The 23,077-nt window shown below is 65.1% G+C and overlaps 1 protein-coding gene across 2 annotated transcripts; it reads left to right on the plus strand.

Annotated features, from left to right (window-relative positions):
• The first annotated feature begins 1,777 nt into the window (after positions 1-1,777).
• TERT (telomerase reverse transcriptase) lies at positions 1,778-22,235 on the plus strand. 2 transcript variants are annotated; one of them, XM_060007117.1, is made up of 16 exons: positions 1,778-1,996; positions 2,102-3,464; positions 7,317-7,512; positions 8,698-8,878; positions 9,735-9,914; positions 10,515-10,673; positions 13,284-13,379; positions 13,847-13,932; positions 14,668-14,781; positions 15,194-15,265; positions 16,947-17,135; positions 18,577-18,703; positions 19,342-19,403; positions 19,996-20,120; positions 20,887-21,024; positions 21,503-22,235. In XM_060007117.1, the coding sequence occupies exons 1-16, from the start codon at positions 1,778-1,780 to the stop codon at positions 21,604-21,606; spliced, it is 3,411 nt and encodes a 1,136-aa protein (XP_059863100.1). In that variant the 3' UTR covers positions 21,607-22,235. The 2 variants fall into 2 exon arrangements, with proteins under 2 accessions (XP_059863100.1, XP_059863101.1); XM_060007118.1 differs by lacking the exon at positions 16,947-17,135.
• The last annotated feature ends 842 nt before the right edge of the window (positions 22,236-23,077 follow it).

Genomic DNA, 23,077 nt, shown 5'->3' on the forward strand with positions numbered 1-23,077 from the left:
GACACGTATTTGGCTCCTGGCACGGAATCCACTGCTTAGAAATCTCCAGGTACGAAGTGTGAAACCCATCCACTGCCTTCCAGAAGTTCTAGAATCGGATTTTGCTGTATTTTGTCATAAGCCAACAATATGAAATTTTTTCTGGGAACATCTTCATGTTTTATGGCGCAGTGACTTGAGACCACCCCTAGCTTTCTAGAGACGGATTAACCGCACGTGTAACAGTGCACAGAGTATTCAGGAGATGAACGATTTCCATTCTCTCTAGGAAAAGTTTCCTCACTTCAACATGGTATTATTCACACTGCTTCTGTTTCTTCTTTAAAAAAAAAAAAATTGTTTTCCACGCTGGTTTCTCCAGTTTCTAGTTGTTGGAAAAGAACAAATTCCCCAAAGCCGCCCCAAATCCTCTACTGGCAGAAACAAGCAAGTCTCAGAGACCTTGCGGCGCTCACGCAGTGGACTTCCAGGAGAGCCACCCTTAGTCCCGAGGGTTACGAGCCGGGCAGACCAGAGCGAGCAGGATGAATGTGAGGCGACGTCGCCGACGGAGGGGTAGCGGAGGCCTGTTTACGCCATGAAGACGAGCAATTTCGGACCACGCTTCTTAACGCTGTGAAAGGTTAACATTTGTTCAGCCGCTCAGTGTTTGCCAAACTCAGGTGCCTCGTCCCCGCAAGCCTCCCAAGACCCAGAAGCTTCCCATTTCTTACGACTCAACCTTGAAGAACTGCAGCGTCTGGCTTTGGGTGGAATGTCATTAGGGCGACTGCTCTGAACTGTCTGGCTCACATGACCAGCCGTTGTCAGAACGGTGCCCCAGGCCTGGGGAGGGTCTGCGGCTGGGCTGCAAGGCGGGGGCTCCTCCTCTCCCTGGGGCTGCGAGCCTGGGGACAGGCCCTTGACCTGTCCAGCCTCACCTTCCTCCTGGTGCTTGCGGAGGGAACGGCAGCCCTGGGTATGGAGGGAGGCCATGGGCAGGTGCCAGGAGCCTGCAGGTGGTGCCCAGGGAGGCTGCGGCTCCACTTCTCCCCTTCCTTTGCCCAACCCATCAGGTGGGTGATTCATAGGGAACGGATTCGAGGATTTTTGGTTTTGGTGGGGATCACAGAAGAACTCAAGAAGAGAAACTACAGCCTGGGGTCAGGGAGACCAAGCCGGTGGGGGAAGTGCCGCTGTTGCCTGATGACCACTGCCCGCCGACCGCTGCCTGCTGACCACTGCCAGCCGCCGGAGCCGGGAAAGAGCTCCAGGAGCCCCACCGCGTGCCGGTCCAGGTCCAGGGTGCGCCTGCTGCCTTGGCTTCCCCAGGCCCGCGGGGCAGGGGCGGTGGTCCATTCTCTTCTTTGCACATCATTACAAATTCGCTGCCATGAGCCCCTGCTGGACCCCAAAGCATCCCTCACTGCCCGGTCACGGCCCACGTGAGAAAGTAACACACCAGAAGGACCCGCTCCGCGGGGGCGCAGAATGCACCAGGTCCCCCAGGGACCTCACGTTATGGTCCCCTCCCTCGGTACCATAGAGTCTCTCCTCTGTGCGACCCTCGCAAGACCCCTGCGCCCTGGGAGGGGTCACGGCGTGTGGGTGGGGACACTGCGCGGAGCAGCTGCGCGGTCGGAGCAGGTCCTCGAGGCACCTGGGCGCAAACACCTCTGGGGCCACACCCGCGGCCCGCAGGGTGAACTAAGGGCGGGGCTGCGGGGCTCCCGCGACCCCGCCCCTTCCTCCTCCCGACCCCGCCCCTTCCTCCGCGCGGAACCCCCTTGCTGCGAAGATGCCGCGCGCGCCCAGGTGCCGGGCGGTGCGCGCCCTGCTGCGGGACCGCTACCGGCAGGTTCTGCCGCTGGCCACCTTCGTGCGGCGCCTGGGGCCCGAGGACCGGCGGCTCGTGCGGCGCGGGGACCCGGTGGCCTTTCGCGCGCTCGTGGCCCAGTGCCTGGTGTGCGTGCCCTGGGATGCGCAGCCGCCTCCTGCCGCCCCGTCCTTCCGCCAGGTGGGCTGCCTCCGGGGACTCCGGTCGGGCTCGCCGCGGTGGTGGTGGAGGGGGTGGGGAAGGACGTACCTGCGTCCCCAGCGACTCAGGAGCCCTGCCCCGCAGGTGTCCTGCCTGAAGGAGCTGGTGGCCAGGGTCGTGCAGAGGCTCTGTGAGCGCGGCGCGAGGAACGTGCTGGCCTTCGGCTTCGCGCTGCTGGACGGGGCCCGCGGCGGGCCGCCCGTGGCCTTCACGACCAGCGTGCGCAGCTACCTGCCCAACACGGTGACGGACACGCTGCGCGGCAGCGGCGCGTGGGGGCTGCTGCTGCGCCGCGTGGGCGATGACGTGCTCACCCACCTGCTGGCGCGCTGCGCACTCTACCTGCTGGTGCCCCCCAGCTGCGCCTACCAGGTGTGCGGGCCGCCGCTCTATGACCTCTGCACCGCCGCCGCGGCGCGGCCCACGCGACGCGCGGGCGGAACCCGGACTGGCCTCGGACTCACGCGCCAGGCCAGGAATGGCGGCGACGGGGAGGCGGGGGGACCCCGGGAGCTGCCGGCCAAGGGCACGAGGCGGCGTCGAGGCGGCGCGGGGGGCCGTCCGCCTCCAGCCAAGAAGCCCAGGCATGGCCTGGAGCCCGAGCGTGGTACCGAAGGGCAGGCGCCCGGGGCCCACCTGGGCAGGGCGCCTGGGCGGAGCGACAGCGATCCCCGCGTGATGACACCTACCAGAGCCGCCGCGGAAGCCAAGTCTCAGGAGGGCAACGTGCCCAGGACCCGTCGCCCCTTCCCGCTGGTGGGCGGCGAGGGGGGTGTTCGCTCCCCATCCTGGCGGCCGTCACATCCCCAGGGCGAGCCCGGTCCCCGAACGTGGGCTGAGACCAAGCAGTTCCTCTACTGCTCGGGTAGCAAAGAACGGCTGCGCCGCTCCTTCCTGCTCTGCTCCCTGCCTCCCAGCCTGGCGGGGGCCCAGAGACTCGTGGAGACCATCTTTCTGGGCTCTAAGCCCCGGCCACCAGGGGTTCCGCGCAGGATGCGCCGCCTGCCCGCGCGCTACTGGCGGATGAGGCCCCTGTTTCGGGAGCTGCTTGAGAACCACGTGCGGTGCCCTTACGGCGCCCTTCTCAGGGCGCACTGCCCGCTGCCGGCCTCCACCACCCCGGCGGGGCCAGGCGATCAGGAGAGCCCTGGAGTGGGCGCCCGCTCCGGGGAGAGGCCGGCCGCTACCCCCGAGGGGGACGCGGGCTCGCGCCGCCTGGTCCAGCTGCTGCGTCAGCACAGCAGCCCCTGGCAGGTGTACGGCCTCCTGCGGGCCTGCCTTCGCCGGCTGGTGCCCGCAGGCCTCTGGGGCTCCCGGCACAACGAGCGCCGCTTCTTGAGGAATGTGAAGAAGCTCCTCTCTCTGGGGAAGCACGGCAAGCTCTCACCGCAGGAGCTGACCTGGAAGATGAAGGTGCAGGACTGCGCCTGGCTGCGCGGGAGCCCAGGTGAGGACCCCGCCCTCGGGACCTCGAGTGCGGCAGGGCCTCCTCCGTACCTCGCTCGGGGGGCAGGGGGCTTCTTGGTGGCTGTCGGGTGGCTCCCTCCGGGTTCTCTGCCTCTGTCCCCCTCTCCCCCCATCCAGTTCGCATAAATCTCCGGACGTTCATGGGCTCAGGCGGGTTCTGGGCGATGGGGAGGGGCGGTGAGCAGGCGGGACACGTGGTCTAGGGCTGCGCCAACAGACGGAGGTCAACAGGAGGTCCCGTGGGCGTGTCTGCGGGTCATTCGGAACCCTTTTTGACGTCAAGGTTTATCGCCTTGGCGTGGCCCCGCTGATAGAAACGGGGGCTGGACCCAGAGCCCTGCTTATGGGGTTGGGAGGTGCGGCTCCTCGGTTCCCGCTGGGTCTGGTCAGCCCCACGCGGATCCGGATGCGAGTTCTAATTGTGCCTCCGCTAGGTCGGGGCCAGGCAGGTGGAGGAGTGAAAAGACCGTGTCCTTGAACAAGGCCCCAGCGTCACCAGGGGTCAAAGGGGAGCATCAGGACGCCGACCGCTGTCTCAGGGCAGTGGGCAGCCACTGTGGGCGCCGGCAGGATTTTTTCTGTGGAGCTGAGCCTGCCGTGTCCCTCCCACTGTGGTGGTCTGGGTTTGACGTTGGGCTTCCTCCGGCCCAGCCACTGTCAGCCCCGCCTGGGTCAGCACCCTCCTTGGCAGGGCGGAGCCAGGAGTGAAAGGCCCAGCCCCCTCCCTGCTCTCCCCACGCTCCTGAGATGATCCTGACTTCTAGAAGGAAGTCGTCTGTGAGAGCCAGGTTTGCCCCCCGCCTCCCCCATGCGTGTGACAGTCCCCGGGGTGGGGGCCCCAAAGATCGCGGCTGTGGTGGCCTCAGGTGCAGCCGGGGCACACCCTTTCTGACTCCCCAAGAGACCCCGGGGCAGGTGACGCGGACAGTCAGGGTGACCTTCAGCAACTTGGTTTAAAAAAATGTTTTTTTAATTGTGGGAACGTAACATGAGACCTGCCCTCTTAAACAACGTTGAAGTGGACAGCACAGTACTGCGCACTGCACGCTCGGTGTCCTACAGCGGATCTCCAGAAACTTTGCATCTTGCGTGACTTTTACACCCCCTGACCAGCGGCTCCCTGCACGTGGGACGCTGTGGATGAGTCTCCAGGAGGCGGGCTTGGGAGCCCAGGCCCTCACCTGACGCCTCTGTGCTCGTGGGGCCCCAGCCTGCTTTGTGGAAGGAGGCTCTGAGTTCTGTGCTCTGGCCCCGATTTCAGATGGGGTCCCTGTGCCCCTCGAGCTGCAGGCACTGAGGAGGTGGTGTTTTCCCAGGCGACTGGGCCCTTGCTCACCTGAGCTATGCCCCTGGTCATTTGCTCCTTTCCATGGCCTCGGCCACGCCTTCTGCCCACTGGCTGAATAAATGCTGCTCTGAGCTGCGGCTCTCCGAGGTCGCCTCTTCCACCCTCTCCTGCCGGAATGCTGCCCTTCCTCCGTGCCGGCCAGGCACTCCGTCCACAGCGCCAGCCTCCTCTGCCTCCGTTGAGGCCATTGTCGTGCCTACCATGCTGCCCACTGATACCTGTCAGCTCCCTGATCCCCAGCCCTGGAGGCCAGACAACCGGGCTGTCCACATCTGGGGCCACGTGTCACTAGAGACATCACCAGAAGGATTCCTGCTCGCTGCCTTAGCTTCTGGGTGGCCCATCCTGTCCGCCTACATCCGACCACGGTTGCTTTTCCTGAGCTGCGGGTGGGAGCGTTCCCCCTCCCGCCCCTGAGCCCCATGGACCTGAGACGTGGCTCTGACGTCTCAGCGGGGTGTCGGCCGCTCCTAATTTCCCCACCTCTCTCCTCCTCAGTCACCTGCCGCCCCTCCGACTCCCTCCCCGGCTGTGCATTTCCCCAGCCCCGCAGTAGCTGCCCCAGTAGCTGCCCCGTGTTTCGATCGGCCGCTTTTCGGTGTTTTCTGTTTCTACTGTGATGGCTCCATTGATCTTGGAGTTATTTGGACGGTTATGTTTTATTTTCCGAACGTGTGGCAGTTTTAAATTGCCTTTTACGGTTGATTTCTGACTCAGCCACGTGCGGGTACGCAGGACCGCGGTGGCCTGGAGCCGCGGAGACCGGCTTGGTCCCGTGTGTGGCGTTAGCACGAGTGGTTCCCGTGTGTTTGCAGGCGGGGTTGGTGCTGCGGTCACCACGTCGGGTGCCGTGCAAAACGTGTGTCCTTCCGGATGCCGCGGCGCTGAGGGTACCCGGCCCCAGGGGGTGGGCGTGTCCTTTCCTGCTTGCCCGACGGTTGTGAGCCGCCGGCACATTTTAGCCTTAATCTTCCCCATGAATGTTTAGTGGCTCTTTTTACCATAAAGTGTGTTTACCCGCCTTCCCATTGGTTAGTATTTCCTGCTTGTGTCGTTTTTCATTATTTAGTTTTTATCTTCAACTTGTTCGTATCCTATGAGGATACGTGGTTTAAGTGTCTTAACAACAGCACTGAGCTGACTTTTCTTTTTTTTTTTTTTTTTTTTGCGGTACGCGGGCCTCTCACTGCTGTGGCCTCTCCCATCGCGGAGCACAGGCTCCGGACGCGCAGGCTCAGCGGCCATGGCTCACGGGCGCAGCTGCTCCGCGGCATGTGGGATCTTCCCGGACCGGGGCACGGACCCACATCCCCCGCATCGGCAGGCAGACTCTCAACCGCTGCGCCACCAGGGAAGCCCTGAGCTGACGTTTTCCGTTTATTTTCCATCCATTCTGACAGTCTTTACCACTTACCGGGAGTGATTTTTTTTCATTTCCTGTGATGATAGGCGAGTGTGGATGCAGTTTTCACCTTGCACCTTGGCCCCCTCTTCCACGTTGTTATTCCTCGTTTCCTGACGTGCATTTTCTCACGTGGGTGTGCGTGCGTTGGGTTTGCTTCCAGTGTTAGCTCTGTATTCTCCACTTACGCTCTCTGGGTGGTTGGTTACCTTGGGAACCGTGTAAGAGCCTTGCGTGTTCGAACCAGATCACACTTGAGCTGTTCCCTCCACTAACCCAGTTGTGTCCCAAGTTAGATGCTGCTGGTACCGCTTCTACAGCCGATGTTTATGTAGCTTCATCCCCCTTCTCTTCTCCTTGCTCACTGTTCATTGTCCTGCCTCTGGGGCCCCTTTCTTCTCCTCTGTGTTTCTTTCATGCCGTTTACGGGTGGTAAAGCCCTGGCTCTGTCCGCAGTGAGGCCCCCCTGGCAGCCTGGTGACAGCTCTCGAGATGCACCTCTGCTGGAGACGTTTCCGAGTGCACAGAGTAAAATGCAGATGACCGCAGGGGAGTGCGCTCACCTTGGCCCGCGGCTGGGTCCGGAGCCCCGCGGCGTCGGGCGTCCCTGGTGTGTGGCCGTGTCTGCTTGCCCGCGGTGTTCAGCCTGGAAAGGCCCAGGTGTTTCTGGCTCTTGCCCCCCGGGGGCGATGCACGCCAGCCTCAACTGCACGTCCCCCGTGTGGAGAGCCGTCTCTGCTTCCTCCAGCCTGTGTATAAAGGGGACAGATGATGACGTTCCACGTCACCGCCGCCCAGTAGAAACCTAACGTGAGCTACATACAACATTTCAGATTTTCCGTAGCCCCAATAAGAAAGGAAAGAAGGAAAGGTGAAACTAACTCAAAGACGTCTTCTATCAAAGCCCGGTGATCCAACATCGTCACTTAAACATGCAATGGGGGAAGCGTCGTTGCTGAGATACCCGCGTTCTCCTCTGCCGAGGCTCCGAGTCATGGCACGTGGGCCGCATGTGCAGCCGTCCAGGCCCGAGGGGCCGCTCAGGCAGCACGCGGGGTGAGCACCGGCCTCTCTCCTCCCAGGGGCTCGCTGCGTCCCGGCCGCCGAGCACCGTCTGCGCGAGGCCGTCCTGGCCAGGTTCCTGTGCTGGCTGATGGGTGCGTACGTGGTCGAGGTGCTCAGGGCGTTCTTCTATGTCACGGAGACCACGTTCCAGAAGAACCGGCTCTTCTTCTTCCGGAAGCGCGTCTGGAGCCAGCTGCAGAGCGTCGGCATCAGGTACGGCCATGGGGAACCACGGCCTCTCCCTGCCCAGGGCTCCTCGGCCAGCTCCTCAGGGACCCCGCCCTCGTCACGGACTCCTGCAAGCCCCTTCTTACCCGAAAGCCGGGGGCTTGGGCTGGATGGCCTGTGGGGTCTAGGAGTCTGTCTGGACTGAAACAGTACGGGCGGGCCGCTTGCTTCCCCCGGCACATGGGCCCGGAGCTGTTTAATCCGCACGGAACGGACGATGACACAGATGACAGACCCGCCTATTTGACGCCGTGCAGTGGGGCGCGTCTGGGGCAGAGGCGTTGCCGTGAAGCAGGCCTCCCGGGGGCTGGATGGCCGCGGGGTGGCCATGAGATTTGTCTCAACTGCTCACTGACTGTCTCATGTCCATTTGGAAAGACTGGGCAGGTGTCAGCTGGATTGGGACCAGCCAGGATGGATGGGGTGACAGCCCGAAAGACACGGGCTGGGCCTGGCCGAGGCTCCCAGTGTCAGAGAGCTCAGCATTTGCGCCAGAGCCGTGCCCTGCGTTAGGACGTCTGTGGAGGGAGCGGGCCGGGGTCCCTGGGCGCACGTGCTGGGGCCCGTGTCCTCCTGTGTCTGGTGGGGGGAGGCTCTGGACGTCTTGATCGTGGTCTTGAGCGAAGGCGCCCCATTTAAGTATTTCATGCCATGTGACCCAAAGCGGCCGTTTAGGCTGTCCTTGTGGGGCCCGTGGGGCCCGACCCCTGCCTGGTGGGTGTTTGAATCCCATGAGGGGCTGTGCTTGGAACCACGCTTCACCCCTGGGGCCACCAGCCCAGGGAGCATCCTCAGCCCAGCGGCCAGGAGGCAGGGGCCACCCAGGCCCTCCCTGTGGGTGGTTTTGGGGTAAAGGCTGAAGGTCACAGGTAACAAGGAGCTAGTAGGCCCATGGGGAGACATTTCTGTTCCTCGGGGGCCGCGCCGAGCACTCCCTGCCCGTTCTGTGTAGAGGAGGGCGGGCTCTCTGGCCCACGGGTCCCGGCCTACACCAGCCGGGGCTCCGTCCACCGGGAACTGGGTGTCCCGGCCCTGCCGAGGAGGGGCCTCCAGCTGACGCCCGGCCACGCCACAAGTCTGGGGTGCTGGGCATGGGTTCTGCCGACTTCACGGGCACTGGCGGCTGCCATGCTTGCCCGCCCCGGCTTCCCACGGGCACCTCTGTTTCAGACAACACTTAGAGCGCGTGCAGCTCCGCGAGCTATCCGAGGCAGATGTCAGGCGACTCCAGGAGGACAGGCCGGCTCTGCCGATGTCCAAGCTCCGCTTCGTCCCCAAGCCCAGCGGGCTGCGGCCCATCGTGAACATGGGCGACGTCGTGGGAGCCGGGAGGTCGCACAGAGACAGGAAGGTCGCCGCTTGTGCCGCTTTTAGGCAAAGTGCCTTTGAACCCCAGGCCTGGTGGTTGTAGTCAGGGTCTCGGGGGGCTGGCAGCCCCAGTGAGGCCGTGGAATGGTGGGGTGCCGTGGGTGGGGGTTCCCGGGCCCAGAGGAGGAGCTCCCGGGAAGGCCAGTCCTGTGAGGTGCTGGATGGGCTCTGGGAACCCTCTGTGCCCCTGGCCCCTGCAATCCTCCAGGGGTGGGCACGGTGTGCTCTCCGGGGCAGAGGGACCATGCGCTAGCTGTCACCAGCCTGCCAGGGTCCCGAGGACCCCCGTAGGACCTCACCCCCATGGCGAGCCCCCGTGACTGCTCCCCCCGCCACGGCACCTCTGCCTCACAGCAGCTCTGACCCCTTCCATGCGCCTCCCTGTAGGATTTGGGGGTGATTTGGGGGTGATTCTACCGTTAGTGAGAAAGAGAAGCTGTCGCTGCTGATGGGGGTTTGGTCCATGAGCGAAGACAAAGTGCTCGCCCAGTGGGGCTGGGGTCCCCTAGGAGGTGGGGCCCCCCAGGAGGCAGCACCCCTCTTCGCTGGGTGGGGGGACCAGGTAAGTAGAGGGGACCAAGGATGTGGCTACTTGCCTTTTCCACACGTGGCGTCCGTGACCCCAGGACGGGTCCTGGGGAGACCCTGGGGTCCAGGGTGGGCGTGGGCGGGGCAGCCATCTGGCCCTTCTGCGGTCCGAGGGAGGCGGGGTAGGCGGGGTGGCGGCGGCGGCGGCACAGCGCGGGGGCCTGCCTCTCGTCCCGGGGGCTGTCTGACCCCACATCCCCTTGGTCTGGGGCCCCTCTGGTGACACTGGTCGTCCTGGGCTGGGCCTGCAGGTCCAGCATCTCACCTCCCAGGTCAAGACCCTGTTCGCCGTGCTAAACTACGAGCGGCTGAGGCGCCCCGGCCTTCTGGGGGCCTCCGTGCTGGGCATGGACGACATTTACAGGGCCTGGCAGGCCTTCGTGCTGCCCCTGCGGGCCCGGGGCCCGGTGGCCCCTCTCTACTTCGTCAAGGTGGGCGCCCGATTCCCGCCCCCCACCAAGGGCACCGGCCCTGCGGGTGACCCCTCGCCTCAGGTCCCCGCCGGTGTGGGGAGTGGCCAGCCTTTTGCAGTCCCGTGTTTGCCAGAACGAGTCACCCCTTGGTGGAGCCGCGTCCACATCCCACAGATTCTTCTGTGCGCGGGAGGGCAGGGAACCCCATCTCCATTTGGGGGTGTCTGGCTCCCCGGGGCCGAGGCTTTGTGCCTTCCCCTGTGGAGTGGACTCCGTGACTGCACCCCAGCTCCACGGGAGCTCCTTCAGGGAAGGAGACACCTGCTCACACCCCAGCGCCGGGTGCCCTGGTCCCCTGGTCATCAGCTTGCAGCTCAGAGAGAGGGGCGAAGACCCGCCCCGAGGGTGCTTAGAGTCCGGGGGAAGTGGGTATCAGCGAGAGCCCCGTGGGGGGCGGGCGTGGGGGGCGGGGACGAGACAGTGGGGGGGGGCCAGGGTCTCCCCAGTCCCCTGGTGTACGATTCACCCCAGGGTTTGCTGACCGCAGGTCAGAACCAGAGGGACCGGGAACTCGGGGCCCAGGTGAGCGCGTCCTCAGGCACTTCGGTTCCCATGTAGGTGGACGTGGCGGGGGCGTACGACGCGCTCCCCCAGGACAGGCTGGCGGAGGTGATAGCCAACGTGATCCGGCCTCATGAGAACTCGTACTGCGTGCGCCAGTATGCCGTGGTCCAGAGGACTGCCCGCGGACACGTGCGGAAGTCCTTCAAGAGAAACGTAAGCCGCACCTGGGGTGTGTTCGGTGCTGGGGAGCGCGCTCTGCGGGAGGCGTGCATTGGGTGGTGGGGGGCGTGGTCTGCGGGAGGCGCGGTCTGCGGGAGGGGCATGCGCCGTGGTGGTGGTGGTGGTAGTGGTGGTGGTGGTGGTGGGCGTGGGCGTGGGCGTGGGCGTGGGCATGCGCAGCAGGCCCTCCTCCCCCACCCCCCGCACATGCGCACGCGCGGTCGTCATCTTCACTCTTGGTGTTCCCGTCGGTTACTGTCCTCCCGCTGCCCCTTCACAGCCGCAGGGCCCCGACTACACAGCGGGCTGATCAGAGAGGAGGGACCCTGGTGGCAGCAGAGCCACGCGTGTTTCCGTGGTGTCCCAGCGGCCACGCAGCAGGGCCGCGTGTGCTCCATGGGCGGGGAGGTGCCACAGGGCGCCTCGCCCGGGACTCCTGGGCCGCGCTGCTGTCCGTGTGGGCGCAGTGGGTTGAGGGTGGAAGGGCAGCCCCTCGCCGCAGCCACCTGGGGCCTCCGGCCCAGGCAGGGCTGGGAGGGGACAAGGGCATTCAGTTGAGCCCGAGGCCATCAGGTGGGGGGTTTCCTAGCACTTGTCGGGAAGGCTTTTGGACCACCTCCCCACCCCACCCCGGCCGAAACAGCGTGTGTACTGGAGGCGTGGGGGGGGGCGGAATTCCCCCAGAAGTTCTTGGAAAAGGCGCATGTGAAGACCCCAGCACAAGGCGCTGGTGAGCATGGTTTGCGAGTCCTGAGTGTGCGACGCAGGATCTTGGGTTTGTGGACAGGGATGACGTCTTCTCCGCTTCACGGCCCAGAACAGCAGCGCCCGCGGGACTCCCTCCCGCCCCCGGGGGCACCTCTCCTACCCCGAGCACGGCGACATGCTCGCTTGTCTCTAACTCTGTAATGTGAAATCAGGGAAACTCTGCCCTCCTGTCCGGTTTCCGCCGCGTCTGGGGTCCAGCCGCCCAGAGCAGCGTCTCCGTGTTCCGTCCGCGGTCACCGTGCGCGGTGAGGTTTCGCCTTTCGCTGGGTGGGCGTTTGCCGGTTCCTCTTTGGACGTGAGTGAGGCCGCTGCCAGCATCTCCAGGATGTGCCGTTTGGAAAACAAAGTCCTCGTTGCCGTGGGCGGATTCCAGGCTTGTGTAGTTTTAGGAGATGTTGCCCAAGAGGTTCCAGCGCGGCTGCAGGCGGCCCTGGCGGCGGTATTGGCGGTACCGAGGGACCAGGGCTGCAGCCGCCCGGTGGGGCAGCGCGGTCCTGTCTGTGGGACTCGGTCTGGGGAGATCCGGTTCTGGGCACCTTGTGTACTGGCCACGTGGTTGTGTCCTCTCGTGGGGTGCCCATCCCATCTCCCCGGTGCTGCCAGGCTGTCTCCTTGGTCATCCATCTTAGGGGACCTTCCCACGCTCTGGGGACAAGTCCTTGGGCAGCTGTGGGCTCCCAGGCGCCTTCTCGCCTGTCTCGCCTTTTCTTTTGCAAGTGGAGTCTCCACAGACAGACGCTTTCGTTTTGAGGGGTCCAGCGTATCCGCGGGGCGGGGCTGAAGCCGTGTTGTGCTCGAGCGCGCGCCTGCCCGGCTGCCTGACCCTGATGCTCCTTTGGAATGTTTCTCGCTAGAGCTGCGGCGTTCAGTCCAGGGTCTGTTCTGAGTTAATTTTTGCGCTGCTGCTTTAACATGTTCCGTCTCTGCTGGAATCTGCGCGTTTATAGACCTGTCTTCTGGTTCACTCACCTGCTCTTTTCTGTCTCTGATTTTAAACCCATTTATGAAATTTTTAATTTTAGCCAGCCTGTTTTTCAGTGTTAGAAATCCGTGTGAATTTGCTCACAGATTCCAGGGCTCTGGTTACATCCTCCGTCTTTGTTTTGTTAGCAGTGTTATCTTGAGTGATGCCGGCTCGCCTGCAGGCAGGTTTCTGTCGTGTCTGTTTCTGCTGGTTTGTGGGTGGTTTTGGTCACACAGGCCTATTCTATGGCTTCTGGGATTTTTTCCCGGCGTGCCGCACTCTGTAAATAGGGCTTTTAACACAAGGGTTTTGCGAGCTTTTCTCCGGAGTGGGGGGTGTTTTCCTGGCAGCGGTGGAGCCGGGTCCATTCTAGACAGTGGTGCCTGGTCTCCCTCACTCGGCCCTTCCCCAGTGTGGTCCCCTCGGAGGGGCTGGGCTCCCTCAGCCCCACTCGGCGTGGCTCCAGGGGCGCCTGCTGCTCAGGGTGTTTTCTCTGCAGCCCCTCCCCCGGGAACTGCCCCTCAGTCCCAGCTACTTCATGGCTCTGAACCCCAGCATCTTCAGCCTCAGAGCCCCCACTTTCTGCTCGGGCTCCACCTCCCACGGTGGATGCAGGCCTTGGGGAGGAGTCGGGGTGCAGGTGGGATGCAGCCCGAGGACTGAGACCCCAGCCCGCCTGCATCCCGCGTCCCCAGCATCTCGCGGCGGCCGCGCTCTGCATCTCACCCCTGGTCGCAGCGGCCACGGCAGGGGCACCACAGAAGCTGCAGGGCGGGGCCTCCCAGGCTCTGTTCCGCGTTCTGAGTGTGCCCTTGCTATCGGGGCTTGGGGGGGGGCGTCCGCTCGCCTCACCCCGCCTTCCCGGCCAGCAGGTGTCCACCTTCACGGACCTCCAGCCTTACATGAGACAGTTCGTGGAGCGCCTGCAGGCAGCGGGCTCACTGAGGGACGCCGTGGTCATCGAGCAGGTCAGTCCGGGGCAGCCGTGCACACCCTCTGTGGCTGGCAGAGACTTGCACCCACCTTTGGCCGCATTTTCCCTCTTCTGGGCCTCACGCACCCTCTGCCGCCTGCCCGCGGCTCTTCTGAGATTTGCCGTACATCTTCGCTCGCAGTTTGGCCTCGAGGTCACCCGAAGGCGAGCCCCCTCCCTCTAGGAGGACAAGAAAGGGCTTGCCCCGTAGACCCGCCTCGAGCTACCCATCGAGCGACCTGTTGCCTCGTGTGAGCAGAGTGTCCCAAAGCCAGGTTTGCCAGCAGCGGGTCGGCCCTCGCGGTCCCCGTGCCTTGTGCACGATAGTCTCGGGGCGACCCTGCCACGATGTGAGGCTCCCAGACACCAGACGCCTTCCTTTGGGTCCGGGGCCCCCACCGCGAGCCGTCCGGCTGGCCCAGGGCGGCATCCACGCTGGTGAACGCCCGCCTGCCTTCGCAGAGCTGCTCCCTGAACGAGGCCGGCGGCAGCCTCTTCAAGCTCTTCCTACGCCTGGTCCACAACCACGTGGTCAGGATCGGAGGCAGGTGAGTCCGGACCCCGCGGCTCCCCCTTACCGGCCGCGGACAGGCACTGCGGCCGTGCGCCGGGTGACAGAGCAAGGCTCCCACGGCTGTGGGAAGTCCTTGCGTTCAGGAGCCGGCAGATAACTTTTTCAACGCGTGCGGAGCCAAACCGGCCTGGGCGAGTGCCTGAGCGGGACCCCGTGTGCGACCGAGGAGAGCAGTGGCCCCGGAGGCTCCGGGCTCACGGCCACGGCCGTTAGAGGTCAGCCTGGACCGCGGGGCCTTCTCGGAGGTCGTTAACCGTGGGCCACGCTCAGGAAGCTTTCTAGTTAAAGGGTGTATTTTCATTATCATTACCTTCTCAGTAATTACAGCGCTTGCTGAAAGATAATCACGTTAAAATATAAAAAGACACGTACACCCTGGGGAGGCACACGTGCCGACTGCACAGCGGGGCGAATTTTGCCAAAGGGAGCACGTCTGCACGCGCGTGTAAATGGCACCGTGTGGGAAGAGGACGTTCTCCACCGGAAAGGCCACGCCTGTGGCCCCTGGCTCCTCCCCAGGGGCACCGCCACCCGCTGTGACCTTCGTGGCACGGGAGCGTGATAAATCTTGATTCATGTCCCCCAGGCGGGTGCGGCGTGGGCACGCGTGTGCATGTGTGTCTGTGCTCCACGTCTGTGCGTGTGTTTACGATGTAAGCAGGAGGCCCACCGTGGCTGGCCCACCTTCTAACCACGTCCTGCCCCCCAGGTCCTACGTCCAGTGTCAGGGGGTCCCCCAGGGCTCCATCCTGTCCACCCTGCTCTGCAGCTTCTGCTACGGAGACATGGAGAACGAGCTCTTCCCCGGAATCCAGCGGGACGGGTACGGACCCTCTGTGGGCGGGCGTTGCCTTGCTTGGGGCCTGTTCGTATTTTTGGTCCTGGATGTAGGCCGGGCCTCACCCTTTCTTCTCGTAATGGCGCACAGGAGGTGGTCAGCAGGCCTCAAGTGGGGAGGAAACGTGGCCTTCTGTGTGGCCGGGGCTTCGGACCAGCGCCAAGCTCGTGTGCTTCCGGCCCGACTGCAGGGCCCCTGCTCGGCATCCGTAGCTGGAGCCGAATCCCACAGAAGCCAGAGTCTTTGGTTCGATTCTGTGGAGAAGGTCGCTTTATCCGTGTCCACGGGAACACAGACATTAAATGTTTCAGCGTTGGCTCCTGTGGGAGGACGCTGCCTGTGGGCGTAAAGCAGTGCGTTCAGGGTCCCCCTCATCTCGGGGTCAATCCGTGTCCAGGGTTCTCCTGCGCTTCGTGGACGACTTCCTGCTGGTCACCCCTCACCTGCCACGAGCCAAAGCCTTCCTCAGGTAAGGGCCCCCACGCGTGTGTCTCTGCAGGCGCGTTTTGGCCCACATACGACGGTGGGACCTGTGTGCGAACGTCCGTGCTCCCTACACGTCACATCTGTGGGGAGTGTCACGCGGCGTGGTCCCGCGGCTCTGAGAGCCCAGAGTGCCGTCACTTCCTCCTGTCGCTGGCGTGGCCGTCAGGACGCAGGTGCCACTGCAGGAGCTCGGGCAGCAGGGCTGGGTCTGCAGAGGCTCCTTGGAGGTTCTGCGCCCATGATGCGCTGTGGTGGACGGAGCAGAGGCTGTGCGCTCCGCACCACGGGGGACGGAAGAGGGAAGGCCTGCACGGCTCACCTGTGGCTTCCCCGCGGAGAGCGTCTGCGAGAGCGGGGAATTCAGACGTGTCAAGGAGGAGGGGTTACCAGGCGTGGGCATCGCATGGGTTTGGTGCCCAAAGCCAACCCGGCACCTGGGACCCTTCGGGCTGCGGCCACGGTGCCCCATCCGTCCCGGGAGTCTGGGGGCTTGTTTCAAAGCGTGGTTTTCCAAGGGAGGAGAAAGTTCAAAACAGCCCTCAAGCCGTCCCCGAGCCTGACACTTTGGTCGCTGGGCTGCCTTTGGAGAAACCCACCTGGACAGCGGCCACGGATCCCGTGTCTGCCTGCGGGTACCCCAGCTTGAAGCCTGTAGGGTCCGCCCGCCGTGATGCTCTGGGGCTCCTATGGTGGCCCCGGCACAGGACACTGCAAATGTAAACCGTGTTGCACGCGGGTCCGCATGGGCACCGGCCACAGTCGGAGAGCTCAGTGGCCACACGTGTCCAGTGGCCACCAGAAGGGACAGCGCAGAGGTCGTCGCCTCTGTCATGGGAAGTTCTGGGAGCGGCGCTGCTCTGTGGTCGTTGGGCTGGGCAGGGAGGTAGCTCTGAGCATGTCCGTAGGGCCCCACCAGGGGGCGCAGCAGACAGGCACACGTCCAGGAGACTTGCTGCAAAGGAGCTGGCTCACGTGATGGTGGGGCTGGCTGGGCAGGTTTGAAACCCGGGGGCGGGTGGCAGGAAGGGCAGGTGCTGGGGCTGCAGTCAGTGGGCGACCCCCGCAGTCAGGACACCCCTGTTTGGCTCTCAGGGCCCTTCCCCGATGGGTGAGCCCGCCCCACTCTGGGAAGTGTCCTCCTTTGAAGCCGGCTGGTTGCAGGTGTCAGCCCCACCTACAGATCCCCTGGTCTTAACGCAGACTCGAGTGTGCACACCTGGGGACCGCAGCCTCGCCAGGTGGACACATCGGCTGGCCGTCACAGAGAGGACCCATCCCTTGGACTCTGCCTGCCCTCCGAGCCCCGTGTCTCCCGGGTCCCAGCCGACCCGTCAGCTCAGTCGCCCACCTGTCTTACCTGGAGGGCCATCCCGGCGTGTGCTCGTCCTTCAGGACTGGCTCTTGGGCCTTCCGTGCTCCCCTTCCCCGCTGCCTGCCTCTGCCCTTGCTGGCCTGTCCACCCCGGCCTCTAATCGTTGGTACTTGTTTGCGCAGAAGCCTGGAGGCCAGAGCAGGGCTGTGTCCGGCCTTCCTCGCGGGCTCATGGTCCCAGCCCTCCAGTCCCCGCCCGCCTCGCCGGGCTGTTAGGTGACGCTGACCTATGCCTCCGAGACCCGCGGGTGGCGTGCCCTCTGCCCGGTGGCTGACGTGCCCCCCTGCTGCAGGGCCCTGGTCCGCGGCGTGCCCGAGTATGGCTGCCTGGCGAACCTGCAGAAGACGGTGGTGAACTTCCCCGTGGAGGACGGTGGCCTGGGCGGCGCGGCCCCCCTGCAGCTGCCGGCGCACTGCCTGTTCCCCTGGTGTGGTTTACTGCTGGACACCCGCACCCTGGAGGTGCGCTGTGACCACTCCAGGTGAGCGCTGCGCCGCGCAGCTCTGCGCGTCCCCCCGCGTGGCGGGGGCAGAGGCCAGCGGCGGGCACTAGGGGAGGGGCTCTCTGGGGGAGCCGTTTCCTGGGCGCTTCTGGTTGCGGCCCGCGGGATCTTTCGTTGCGGCGTGCACGCTTCTCTAGTTGTGGTGTGCGAGTTTTTCTCTCTCTAGTTGTGGCGTACGGGCTCCGGGGCACGTGGGCTCCGTAGTTTGCGGCACGCGGGCTCTCTCGTCGAGGCGCGCGAGCTCAGTAGTTGCGGCGCACGGGCTTAGTTGCCCCGCAGCATGTGGGATCTTAGTTCCCCAACCAGGGATCGAACCTGCGTCCCCTGCATTGAAAGGCAGATTCTTTACCACTGGACCACCAGGGAAGTACCTTCTGGGCGTTTTTGATAAAAGGAAATCGCGTGGCAGACTCGGGGACACAGCGTGTTCCGCTGGGAAGCGTGTGGAACTGAACCAGAGCTTCCAGGACCTGCCAGACAAGGGTCCCTGTGGTCTCACTGGGCACCAGGATTCGTGGTCACCTCTGGCCCGTCGGGGAGCAGGGCTGCCGTGCGTGTGGCCTGCTCTGTACACAGAGTCTTGGGTCCCTGCCTCGGTCAGCTCAGGCTGCCGCAAAAAACACCACGGACCTTTCCTTTCTCTCGGTCCTGGAGGCTGGAAGCTGAGGTCCAGCTGTCGCAGGCCAGTTTCTCCTGGGGCCTCTCCTGTGAGTGCATGTGGACGCATCTGCTCCCCAAGGCCCCACACGGTCACCCTCTGTGTTCAGCCCCTCGGTGTCTCCTCTTGGGGCACCAGTCCCATGGGATTAGGGCCCCACCTTTATGATTCCATTTTGCCTTAATCACCGTCTTAAGGGCCTTATCCCCAGACGGTCTCGGGGGTCGGGGCTTCAGCCTGTGAGTGTGGGGGATGCAGTTCGGCCCCCGAGAGCCCGTCCCCCCACCTCCCCCACACTGAGCCTGAGAGCACACAGCCCAACCTCAGGCTTTGCGCAGAGAGACTCGCGATGCACGTGGACACAGGAACCTGTGCTTTCTCATGAATAAAAAGCGCAGGTGTCAAGACGGTGGTGGACGGGCGTGCCCCGTCCTGCGCTGGTAACGCGGTTCTGCTGGAGCCCTCAGGGCTGCGCTTGGTCCTCTTTCTGGGGTGCTCCCGGGAAGATGCAAGTGCAGACGCTTTCCACGCGCGGTTCCACGCGTCCGTCTGCTGCTCCTGCCGCCCCCTCTCGTGTCCGGGCACCGACCACACCGGTCAGTCATGAACTGTCCACCAGGTTGTCTGGCTCCCCGTGAAGCTGTGACCGTTTGGGGGACTGGCGCCCATTCCGGCCCAGCGCAGCTGATGGGCTGGACGTGTGTGGCGGTCAGAGTGTGAAGTGGACACACGTGTTTCCACGAACCCCACGCTGTCTCGCAGTTACGCCGGGACCTCGATCAGAGCGAGCCTCACCTTCAACCAGGGCTTCAAGCCTGGGAGGAACATGCGTCGCAAACTCTCGGCGGTCTTGCGGCTGAAGTGCCAAGGGCTCTTCCTGGACCTGCAGGTGCGCGGGTTGCCCGTGGGCGGCTGGGGCTGCAGAGCGGAGGGCAGCCGACGCCACCGGAAGGTCTGCACGCGCGGCGCAGATCCTGGGGGGCACGTGTGTCTGTTCCCGTGTGCGGGCGCGTGCACGTGTGTGGGGGCGCATCAGGCATCACATACGTGTGCACTCTCAGGTTCACGTGTGTGTGAACGAGTGTGCCTGCGAGTATGTGCAGGTGTGTAGTGTGTGGGTATGCGTGCCTGTGCCTGTGTGTGCAGGTGTGCACTGTGTGGGTGAGTGTGCGTGTGTGTGTCCAGGGCCCCCGGCCCTCACCCTGCCGCGTGGCTGCCCCGCCATCCTCGCCCGGGCCCCTCCTCACAGGCTGTAGGGCCCAGGACCGCTGTGGCCTCAGCGCTGGAGCCGCGGGGCCCAGGCCGTCGTCCAGCCAGGCTGGGCTCTCCCCCTTGTCCTTCCCGCAGGCCTGACTCCACCGCAGCTGCTGAGGGGCCCCAGTGAGGACCTGGCGGGTTTCACGGGAGAGACTGATGGATTCTTACTGAGATGGTCCTTTTTTTCGTTCCGTTTGATGGGGCAATAAAGCAAAAGACAAACTCAAACACCAGAGGTATCGCCAACATTGCTTTTTCTTATGACTCCAGGTGAACAGTCTTGAGACAGTTTTCACAAATGTTTACAAGATATTCCTGCTGCAGGCCTACAGGTGGGTCCACGGGTGGCTGCTCCGTGAGGGAGGCGACGGCCCCGCCCCGGGGAGCGCGCTGCCCCCGGGTCCGTGAGGAAGCAGCGGGTGCGTCTCCGCCGTGGAGCCGCCTCTCCGCGGAGCCCGTGGCAGCTCTGGAGGCGCTGCTCCCGGGCACCAGATGGTGCTGGGAGGCCCGAGCGGCCGGGGCGGCCCGAGTCCCCGCGGCGGGAGGGGCTGGCGGGAGGAGGGTGGCCACGGGGCAGGGGCGGGTAGGCGAGCAGAGGGCCAGTCAGTGCACAGGAGGCGTGTGTGGTCCCGAACACTCAGGCGCCCCCGGAAGGGACGGCGGGATGCGGCTCCCGATCATTCCAGCCCCTTCCGGAACGTTCCCTGCCCTCGGGTGGCTCTGCGGTCCCCCTCCAAGAACCAGGGCCGGGCAGGTGATCGTGGAGTCCGCTCTTGTCCACCTTGGGGAGGCGGACCCCGTCCTTCACTCACCGCGCCGGCTGGCCTCGGGGACCCAGAGCCAGGCTTGCCGCCCGTGGTCTCCAGGGAGCCCTGCCCCAGGCAGCCTGGGGAGGCTGGGCCCTGACAGAGCTGACATCCCCAGGTTCCACGCGTGTGTGCTGCAGCTCCCGTTTAATCAGCCAGTCGGGAGGAACCCCGCGTTTTTCCTCCGGGTCATCTCTGACACCTCGTCCCGCTGCCACGCCCTCCTGAGAGCCAGGAACGCAGGTGTGCACAGGCGACCAGGGCATGGCTGGCGGGCCGAGGGGTCACGCCCACACGCTCCGTCCTGTGCCCGTCCCGGGTCCCCCGTGTCCCGCAGCCACTGCAGCACCTGCCTCTGCAGCAGCCACGGCGGAGACGGGGCGTCGGGGCGCCTTTAACCTGCTAGCGGCTCGCCGCCCTCTGCCACGTGACTGGGGAGTGACGTGGTGCTCGGGGGCCAGCTGGTGGCCCTCCTCCCCTGGGGCTCTGGGCGCTTGCGTCAGTCCAGGCCAGGGTCCGCAGGAGGCCCCGGGCCACCCCTGCCCACCTCAGCGAGGGGCACCCACGGCAGCCGCGCGCCCGACGGCTTTGGCTTCACCGCTCCTTGGCCCGGCCTCCTCGGGGGCGTCCCCACCTGAACGCTCGCACTGCAGCCCCTGTGTGTGCACCTCCGGCCTCGTCCTGGGCGTTCCCGATCTGTCTGAGGTTCAGGCCGTGCGTGTCTCTGAGGTCCTGGGCGTAACAGACTTTGCTCTTCGTCACGTCTGTTTGTGGAGGTTTCTTGGAGAAGTTGAAGAAAACGTCTCAGTTTTCAGAATTCCTTGGTGCTCGTGTCGGGTGGCCCCTGAAATGAAGTGGCCAGTCTCCCCCCCGCCGCCCCCAAGACCTCACTCATGCCATCGGCCTGGAGGGACCCCGGCAGGAGGGCGCCGTCTGGGGCCCCTGGTATCCCCAGGGAGGAACGCTGCGGCGGGGCCAGCGAGCCTCAGCCTCTCCTCGTGTCCCCCAGGGATGTCACTGGGGGCCAAGGGCGCCTCCGGCCCGTTTCCTTCCGAGGCCGCGCAGTGGCTGTGCCTGCACGCCTTTCTGCTCAAGCTGGCTCGTCACCGCGTCACGTACAGCTGTCTCCTGGGGGCGCTGCGGACAGGTAGGCGCGGGCGGAGCGCCAGGCGCCCCTTCGTGAGGTGCGGGCCCTGCCCTCCGGTGCTGGGGCCCCTCCGTGTCTGAGGGGCAGGTGGGCGGGTCTCAGAGCCCCCAGGTGAGGGTGCGGGTGCCCCGAGGGTTACAGGCCCCCTCCCTCGTCCAGGGGCCTGGCATGACCACCCGGGTCTCGCCGCCTCTCCACCCCGCCCCGGGTCCTCGTCCTCCGTCTCCCCTGCAGCCCCCCACCTGCGTGTCCTTCCTCGCACCCCCGACCCAGATCCCCCTCGGGCCTCTGCCGGACAGTCCCCGTGCCCCCGGCAGGGGTGGGGTGCTTCCCCCTCCTGAGGTGCCCACCCCAATCCCGCCTGCACGCAGGGTGCTTGGCAGTGTAAGTGCCTGCGGGCCCCGGGGAAGGGCGGTCTCTGGTTTCTCCGGGGCGTAGGTGGGGGGTTGGTGGCCTGACTTCAGTCGCTGCCTTGTAGCCAGAGCCCGACTGTGCCGGCGGCTCCCGAGGGCCACTCTGGCCGCCCTGGAGGCAGCAGCCGACCCGGCCCTGACCGCAGACTTTAAGACCATCTTGGACTGACGGCAGCCCTGCTCACAGACTGGGCTGGGCTGGGCTCCGGAGCCCGGTGGGAGGGGGCAGCCCCCAGGTCCTCAGGGAAGCAGGGCCCGCGCGCCGTGGCCTTCCCGTGACGGGGTCCGTTCTCCAGCCGCTGACCACCGGGAAGCGGCAGGTGGGAGAGCCGGGCATCGGGCGGCAGGCGTCTGGACGGGGCTGGGGGGCCCTTTGTCGCCCCCTTCCCCTCGCTGCGGGGGCTGCCCCGGTCTGGAGCGAGGGCACGGGGCGGCACGTGGGGCTGAGTGGTGGGCGTGGGCTCCTTCCTGCCGACCTGTGCAGTCAGTGCCCAGCCCAGCCGTTCACACCCACCTCGGGAGCAGAGCCTGCCCCGGGTGCCTCTGCCCTGCCGGCTGCATCCGCGGTTCACGCCCCGTGGCGCCTTCCCCAGAAGCCAAGGGCCCGGTCAGCTGTTTGAGGCCCGGTTCCAGCCGGCCCCGCCCCTGCTTCCGACCCCGCCTGTCCTCACGCCCGGCACCCGCCCGCGCCCCCATCTCTGGGCCCTCCCCGCTGGTCCCCTCTCAGCACACGGCCCAGGTCGTCCTGATTGCACTCCTGCATCCCCTCCTGCCCCCCGCCCTGTCACCCCAGTGAAAGGAGCCTTTGCTGATGGGTTTCACAGCTTACGACTGTTCTCTGAGTTTGTATTAAAACGCGTACTGGTGAGGTCTGTGTTCTGTAATTACAAACACGTGCACCTGTTGGGGTGCGAGAGCCATGTGGGTTCTCGGCCTGGAGGGGGCTTCCTGGTGGGGGGGATGTGGAGGGAGGGGCGGGTGGCTCAGAGAGGATGCTCCCATGGGGCCCGGCCCAGCACCCCCCACTGCTGCAGCCAGCTCTGGCCAAGCTCTGTGGACACGTGGGAGAGGACAGACAAGAAAGGTCTGAGGTCCAGGACGTCGGGATTCCTCCTGAGCATGCGTCTCCTCTGCCCGTTACCTTCTCAGTGGACCGTGGGATTCCCTCCTTCCCGAGGGCTCTGTGGAGTGGGCACGGGGGTCCCAGTCCAGCGCCATCCCTCCCCCAGAGTGCTTGTCTCCTCACCTGTCCCCGCGTGCTGGACCTGGGCAGGTGGGCGTGCGCAGGCAGGCAGTCCCTGGCTGTCCACCCCGTCTGCCCCCCTCTGTCATCTGGGTGGCCTGCGTGCTGACCGCTGTGGGGCTCCTTTGGTCACGTGCTGTCACATCCGCTTAGCCGGACTCGGGCACAGCGCCTGGGGACAAGCACGATAGGCCTGGGAACGGGGCCTCCCGGAAGTGGGGGATCTTCAGGGGGGAGCTGCTCGGGTCCCCGAGGGTAAGGTCTCTACGGGAGTCTTCCTCATGCACGGGGGCCTCCCTGCACTGCCGGGGCCTATGGGGCTCTGCTCAAGGTCAAGGGTTGTGCCTCGGGGGGCCGTGTGGAGGACCCGGGGAGAACGGTGGTCAGCCCCTGACCG

Source organism: Delphinus delphis, chromosome 3 (genome assembly GCF_949987515.2).
Source record: "Delphinus delphis chromosome 3, mDelDel1.2, whole genome shotgun sequence".
Taxonomy (NCBI): Eukaryota; Metazoa; Chordata; class Mammalia; order Artiodactyla; family Delphinidae; genus Delphinus; species Delphinus delphis.

Excerpts from the sequence above, each read along its gene's own strand:
- TERT (XM_060007117.1), top strand. The coding sequence starts at position 1,778 with ATGCCGCGCGCGCCCAGGTGCCGGGCGGTGCGCGCCCTGCTGCGGGAC. Across the intron at positions 1,997-2,101 it reads CCGCCCCGTCCTTCCGCCAG|GTGTCCTGCCTGAAGGAGCT; the intron begins GTGGGCTGCCTC and ends CCTGCCCCGCAG. Across the intron at positions 19,404-19,995 it reads TTCCTGCTGCAGGCCTACAG|GTTCCACGCGTGTGTGCTGC; the intron begins GTGGGTCCACGG and ends TGACATCCCCAG.